We start from the raw sequence: 7,630 nt of genomic DNA on the forward strand, positions 1-7,630 counted from the left end.
AGAGTTACACATGAGCACTGACATATCTATTTTAAACGGTACGACTTCACTCACATACAGTCTTCAAGATAACCATGCCTTCACATAGATGGTCGGCAATGTGACCGTGACCGTTTCCTGCCTGTCTCTGTTCAGTGCAGAAATTTGCATACATTTTCAAGGTCCATGATAAATTAAATCTCAGGCCAACAATCCAAATCAGACTCACAATGACAGTTTACTTTAGGATGAGGTTTATTAAATGCAATTATCCATGCATGTCACATTTTGTACCTCTTTATGACAAAAACAGAAGAGGAAAAATTTGTTAAGACAAATAAATCGAGATATGTTACAGCACAAATCCAGTAAGTGAAGACGCTAAGTCCAGTGCATTTGGGAACACCTGCCCTTGGTTCCCCCCTGAGTACAGTACACTATGACCTAAACAGGCTCACATTCAACTTGTGTCTTCAAGTCTGATGGGCCCCACATCACACAGCTGAGCGGGGTTCCCTAAATGGCATCTTCACCTTGTGCCCGAATCACTGCAAACTGTTTCTAGAAGCTTCTCTCCCTAGGTGAGTCAGCAAATTACCATATGGCCTACAATGGGATGGTGATTCGAACCCTGTTTATGCCACACATGCCACCTGCGGTGAGGTGGCCCAAGGAACACGGACCGACTGGTAAGACGCCTGAGGAACACACCCCACTGCTCACAGTGGCACCACATCATCTAGGAGCCCATAGGGCTGCAGGTTGAACAAGGTGAAACGTATAAAATGTGGTATCTCACACATCAGAGCACTCGGCCTTCTGTAGAGTGAAAGGTCCTAAAAGACTGTCAAATCGCACGTCAGTAAAGGCTTCCGCACTTTCACAACCCATCCCCCCACATTCAGAATGGACAACGCTCCAACGCTGTTGAGTCCACTAGTCACAGCTACCACTGGAACAGCACAATGAATCTGGAGACGTTCCACCCAAAGTGCTAAATGGCCGTACACACAAATATACCATGGTGAGTTGCTATTTGTTCCTGCCTATGAACAAAGACACTGTGGTCTTCAATGGAACGTTAAACTAACATCAGGAATTACATTTGCACGTGTGAATGCTCACAGCAGAGTGAAAAAACCACGACATCATACAAAACATTTCTTATATTTCACAAATACGCTCAGAGAAACAGCTTGTAATAGGTCCCGTTCTGACCAAACGCGGCATAACATGCTGCATCTTGACATCATTTGGTTATGTCAATGGTGAGTTTATGATATTAGAGTCAGCTACTACGATTAGTCATTTTTGTCCGTCCAGACCTTAAAACCATTGTCAACGCTCAATCAAACCTGGGTCAATGAACATACTTAGTCTGATATGAAATCTGACTGACTTCAGTCATATTACAGTATATTAGATGAACCTGTGACACAGCAGACATTATAAACCCGTCTTTCTCAGCACCTCTACTGATGTAGAGTTCACCCAGTAAAACTATCTGCTTTTACAAATAAGAAAGAAAAAACACACTATTATCGAAAAACAAACAAGAATACGTGAATTCCTCAAAGTGATGGCAAATAAAATACTGTATTCGTGGTGGTCTTGCAGAGTACCTTAAGCATTGCGTGTTGGGGAAGTGGTCACTGTAATATGGCTTTCTATCCAAAGTATGGCTTCTGTTTTTAATTGAAATTTTATGGTGGAATGGACTTCTAATGAACTCACCACCGTGACTCAGTCTCCATTCCGAGTCACCCAAATTCACAAACGTTTCATCAACAGTTATTTGTTTTTAACCAAACAACATGCAAGTTTATACTATGAAACAATAAAAGCCCTCTTCTGTATTTTTCATTTGCTGCAAACAATAGCAACATATTAGGTCCCTCAGTATTGTTTCTACATGTTGTCCTTTGCTGAAAGTGAAATGAATGCTTCGATCAGCCTGCAGGGTGAACTTCGTAGCGCTCAGTTCCTTTTCGCACAAAGTGCAAGGGCACTGAGGCGACAAATGCTTATGTTGTGTCTCTGGCTGCACTTCCCCTTGCGAGCGTTTGTAAAGAGGAACCGAGACAGACAGAAGGAGGGGAGACGTCAGAGAGCAGAAAGACAAAGAGGGAGATCAAGAATGGGGAAGAAAAGGGGAGTGGGTAGGTGAGAACGAGGAAGAATGCATAAAACATTGAAAAGGAGAGAGGGGCCCTGTACAGATGGAAATAATTAAGGATGACAGTAGGACAGGAAGACAGTGTCAGCGCTTCTCTGGTTGTGTGTGACCTACTGGCACAATTTTAACCGCACAAGTCACAGCATTTGCAGCACGGCAGGAACCTTCCAAGGAAGAGCTTGCAGTGCCGGCATGACAGCACCACCTCCACCACATTGGCCCGTGGGCTATGGTGCACCTCGGCGACATCCGTCATTCGCGCCAACGATGACAACGTGTTCTCATACTAAAGCACCGGATAATAAGATGATGTCGTCAGCGTGCTGCCCTCAAGCGAGGGGAAGGATGGAGATCTCAGGGCCTGGAGCTGTTAGAACATACTGAGGAGGCCCTGCTCTGATGGAACACATTGTTTAATAAAGGACCAAGAGACACCTGCTCAACGTACGTTTCTGCAGTCATGTGGCGGCACAGAATACGTCATGAAAGCTTGACAAATGCCACGCAACAACAAACTGGGAGTTCTAGTGGAAGGAACCACAGCAAGAATAGAAAGAATGAGCTTAGGCTTAAAAGACTGGAATATATAGCTTATAGGGGTGGGAGCAGGGAGGGAAGGCATTTAAGAGTTTGGGGATGATAGGTTTGTACATTTCATTTGAGACAGGATAAGAAAATATCACATTTCGAAGCTAAAAGTCAACGTGTGGACAGATATGCATTCATACCACTCAAAGGTGGTTTTTAACACCGCTACGTTAAAATCAATATAGCATCAGAATAACATCATCAACTTATAGATCCCGAACATTGTACAACAGTTTTGCTCATTCCCGCTATATGATATGCTGCTCCCCAGTCTGAGGGTCTGTAAAAGGATGTTTCTGATGAGGCAGTGTCGGTTTGTTGTGTCTAGAAGTGAGACAGTATGTATGCGCGTTTGCGTCCCGTGTTTCAGCATTATTGTGCTTTCACACATTTACACCTGTTTGTGTTTTGCACTGGAGGATGATTCGTTTGTCCAGTTTACCGTGCAAGACCGGTTCACTGCAGGGTCCAGCGTAACACATCACAGCAATCCAGTGTAAGCGCCCACTTCAGTGTAAGATACCGATACAGTGTAGCATCCGGTTCAGAATATTAGATCAATCAAAGGGCTTCCATAAAAAAAAAAATCCAAACTCTGAGGCCCTTCCTAAAACTACCCCCCCAAAGACAGAATTTTTACAACAAAGCTTGGTGATATTAAAGTACAGTACTCAAAGCAGACAAAATCGGCGTGGCTGTAAAAACTGACCAAGTGATCAGAAAGTGTTCACCGAAACATGTATGTCTGATACGCTGACATTTGATCATGAAACATTACAGTGAAAAATATGCTCTCTTGCACAAAGCACTGCTTTACCTTGATTTGAAAAATGAACAATACAATCAAAATGTATGAAATGCACAGAACTGTTAGAACTGTCCTTGGATGATCCCTGCAGCAGAGTTATGGACCTGACTAAGATGCGTACGAAGAGACATTCTACCTCTTGTCCATGCAGAGACCTTAAATATGCTCACGACTTCCATGGACAACAAGGGTCCTGAATTACACAGGGGTTTAAAGTGCTATCTAGTTTTATCTTTAAGGTAGTTTCCAGAACGCTTGCATATTCATGTCCCCTCCATGTGCCTGTCTGTTTTGACACAGAAATGGAAACAGGCGTATCGTGATCTTCTGAGGGAAGATAAGCCAGAGGAGACGGAAGTGGTCGATCAGTGAGATTTGCAGTGTTCTGCCTGGGTGCTCCTGCTCCGACAGGCACCCCAGGCGAACCAGGAGATTATGGCGCCAATGCAGCCCTGTAAGGCAAACATCACGCCGTAGGTGGAGCACAGGGTGGGACCAGGGAGCAAAGGCTGCATCAAGGGTGAAGCCAGGGGCAGAGCCAAGGCCCGTATTTCAGCTTTGATCATGTGCAGCTCATCCAGGATGGAGAGGAAGGTGAAGCAGTGGAACCACTGGTGGCTGTGGCCCCAGATGTCAAACTTCCCTGGAGAGAGTCGCTCTGGGAACTTGCTGATGTTGAAGAGTGCCGACACCAACAGCCAGAAGCAGTGCCGGTAGAAAAACGGAGCCAGGGTTGCAGAGGAGCGGGACAAGGACACGGCAGAGTGCTGGGATGGTCGGAGAAGACGATAAAAGACAGGGGTGGAAGCCACAATAAAAGGTAGCAGGAAAACCATGGTGCGGATCACATATCGGTACCTTCTCCAACGTTGGCGGGTGCAGCAGCAGGCCAGCGTGCACAGGAGAGCCACCACACAGGCACTGGGGATGTAGAAGTTCTCAAAGAATACGTGAAACTCCGGGAGGGTAGAGGATGACGATTGTGAGGAAGGCGGTGGAAGAGAGGGACCTTCCAGGACTTGTGGCCTCTCCTGGGTGGTGTTGCGGAGCCCAGTGCCAGGCAGCCCTGCTTGCGGGTGGATGTAGTAGAAGTAAGCCAGGGATGAGCCCACAGTATAGGCACTGATGGTGCCATAGTCCACAAAGAAGCAGATCTCCCTGATGAGCAGTGACATGGAGTTGAGCAGGTGGGCCATGCTGCTGGCCATCAGCAGGCAGAACACACCAATGAAGTAGTTCCAGAAGGGGTAGAAGAAGGGGTCGCTGAGGGCTGGCTGGTCCTCCCACCAGAACAGCTCCAGGAAGTGGAAGGCGAAGACGAACACTGCCAGGAAGTGGGTCCAGAAGTTGCCTGTCTCATTGGTGGGCCTGAAGGCAGATGCCAGGCACTCTCGCAAGCTGTAGTCGGGGAAGCGGTACCCTGAGAGGATGAAGCTCTCAGTGACCCGCTGCGGGACGTCGGTGTGCCTCAGCAGGGGCTGGGAGGGACGGCTGCATCTCAGCAACATGACAGAGCGCGAGTCACCGGGCGGACTAACGGCTTAATCGACTTGACTGGGTGGCTCTTCTGGTGCCAGGTCCCGCTCAGTTTTAACACTTCTCACAGGACTTACTTCAGCTTCCAGTCTCCGTACATGTACTGCTTCATTCACTTCTTCCAAGAGCCCGTTGCTCACCTTAAGGCACTCTTGGACCTTTACTCTCACTTTATGACCCTGATCATGAACAAATACAAATTGTTCATCAACAGATACCAGCTCCTGGTCCGTCAGAAGGTTATTTTCTTCTCAAATCCATTGAGAGGTTTATTTAGCACTAATCTAATTCTAAAATTCCGCAGCAGAGCAATCCACTATTGTGAGTGAACCTTTGTTCATAAAGGGATTTTTGTTTCCGTTTTTTTAATTCACAGCAAAGCTCCAGTGGTGAAATATTTGGGCTGAATTAATAACTTTGGTTTTGGGCTGAACGCGTTTAAAAATCCCTGATTAAAAACGGCACCGGCCATTATCATCATGCCCTGCGCCGCGGCTGCTAAGGCTGCTTTTTAATATTACACTTACAGTACTTCGACCCCCTCAGGTCCAATAGGTTAACAACAATCTACAAACACACTAGACTAGTTAATATTTTATCTCCTTTCGCACAAGTGTTTTCTAATTCCTCTCGGATACGTAGCGGTGCTATTTTTTTCGCGATTTGCTCGACAGCTCCGTGGAGACCTGCGTCGAAATTCGACGCTTTTGAAATAAATTCAGTACGTAGCAATGGATCGTATGAAATATTACGCGCGGCACAGGGCAGGCAGCCGGCTTCACGCGCCCGCGTCTCTAAGTAGGTCGCGCGTCCCGCGTGCCGGCTGCGGGCTCCGCCGTGTCGCGCTGTATTATTGATGACTCCACGTGCATTACGACCTTCTCGCTTCACCGTCTCCGATTCCTGCTCTTAATTATTCATTTGTTTTCCTGTGTGTGTTTCTAAGCACACATCCTCCGTTTGGTTATTCTTCGTGCCGTCCACGTATCCGTGCGTCCTGCAACAAAAGCTAACACGACGTCAGGATCACGACACGTCCTGGAACTGGGGGGATCTGCGTGGGGTATCTCGCGTGCCGTGGGCTTCTTCACGCGCTCGTCACATCACAGGACATCCCGTGTTAAAACTGCGCTCTGGGTGGAACATTTCAGCGTATTTCCCTTGGAGTGAGGGGATCTCAATGCGGCATGGCATACCCCGTCACGTGGCCGTGGACTGAGGCTCTTGACAGGTCGCAGATGACCGGGACCGGTGGCCGTGACGAGAATCTGACGACTCCTTTCTCTCTTTGGCCCTCGCGCGGGTTCTGGCCCGAGATCGTCCTCCTCCTTCTTCCCCGCGAGCGCTGAGATGAACAGGACTCAGAAGATGAGGACGAGGATGAAGATGAAGCGGGGGGGGGAGCGGTGATCGTGGGCACCGGCGGCTGGTGTCACCTTCTCCTCGGCTTGTCCTCGACCCCACGCGCTGCCGCTCGTGTCCGGCAGCCGGCTCGCGCGACGCCGACAGTCACAGTGCAGTCAAACCCGGCAGTGTGGGTCCATGCCCACGTCCACTCGCGAACACACCGCAACAGCACAGTATCCGCGGTCAGTGCAGTCCGGTGCAGAGCCTGCAGTGCTGTGACGAAATAGAACATAAATTAGATCCGTGTCCTAAATCCGAACACGTAACCGTAACGCGGAGATGGTAAATTTGGCTGCCGACGCGTCTCTTCGGAATAAACTGTCAGGGTTACTGAGTCCTGGGCTCGCGGCATTTGTCCGCCGGTATCGTCACACTGCCAGGAGGGTGCGTGTGTGTGTGTGCGTGTGTGTGTGTGTGTGCGTGTCTATCTCTGTCTCTCACGCACGCGCGCGCGCGCGCGCAGAGAGTGAGAGAGTTCACCACTCGCCCGCAGCGACACTATTTGCATTCGTTTTAACCTTTCAAATGAACACCGGGAGCTGCGACCAAAATAGCGCCGAATCCTCCGTGTCAGAATTTCCCATGAAGGATAACAGCGCTTCACTCTCAGTCCTCAAATACAGCCTTTGTTCAATACATAATCCTCCGTGTGCCATTTCCTTATTATTGCTTCGGATGCAATCCCTTTAGTCAATAATAATAATAATAATAATAATAATAATATACACCATTCACTCTTCACTTTCCTTAACCATTTGTCCAAATCAGGGTTGTAGCAGTCTGGAGCTCACGCCTTGGACAGGATTATTATTATTATTGTTGTTGTTGTTGTTGTTAATGATGCATATTTTTTCATCATAAGATGAAAAACTTAATGACAGTGCCTGTATAGCTTTAAGAAGAGTCCTCAACCTCTACAGTCACCTTTCTCTTTCACCCTTGGTGTTAGGCAATAGATCCAGATCAACTCCCGACCCTCCAACCCCCCCGGGCCTAAGCTTGTGACAGGTGGCTTTATGGTCAACATTGACCCACATAACCATCCTCTGGGGACAGGAAAGTTGCTCCTCCACTTAGCTAGCTGCTGCAATCTGCTGCTTCCATTCAGGGTTTCTGTAGACCTCTTGCCACCCCCA

General features: G+C 48.0%; 1 protein-coding gene across 1 annotated transcript; it reads right to left on the reverse strand.

Annotated features, from left to right (window-relative positions):
* Nucleotides 1–345: 345 nt before the first annotated feature.
* paqr9 (progestin and adipoQ receptor family member 9) lies at nt 346–6,871 on the reverse strand. The gene has a single exon (XM_018742565.2). The coding sequence runs from the start codon at nt 5,057–5,059 to the stop codon at nt 3,917–3,919; it is 1,143 nt and encodes a 380-aa protein (XP_018598081.2). The 5' UTR covers nt 5,060–6,871; the 3' UTR covers nt 346–3,916.
* Nucleotides 6,872–7,630: the final 759 nt, after the last annotated feature.

Source organism: Scleropages formosus, chromosome 13 (assembly GCF_900964775.1).
Source record: "Scleropages formosus chromosome 13, fSclFor1.1, whole genome shotgun sequence".
Lineage (NCBI taxonomy): Eukaryota > Metazoa > Chordata > Actinopteri > Osteoglossiformes > Osteoglossidae > Scleropages > Scleropages formosus.

Excerpts from the sequence above, each read along its gene's own strand:
- paqr9 (XM_018742565.2), bottom strand. The coding sequence starts at position 5,059 with ATGTTGCTGAGATGCAGCCGTCCCTCCCAGCCCCTGCTGAGGCACACC.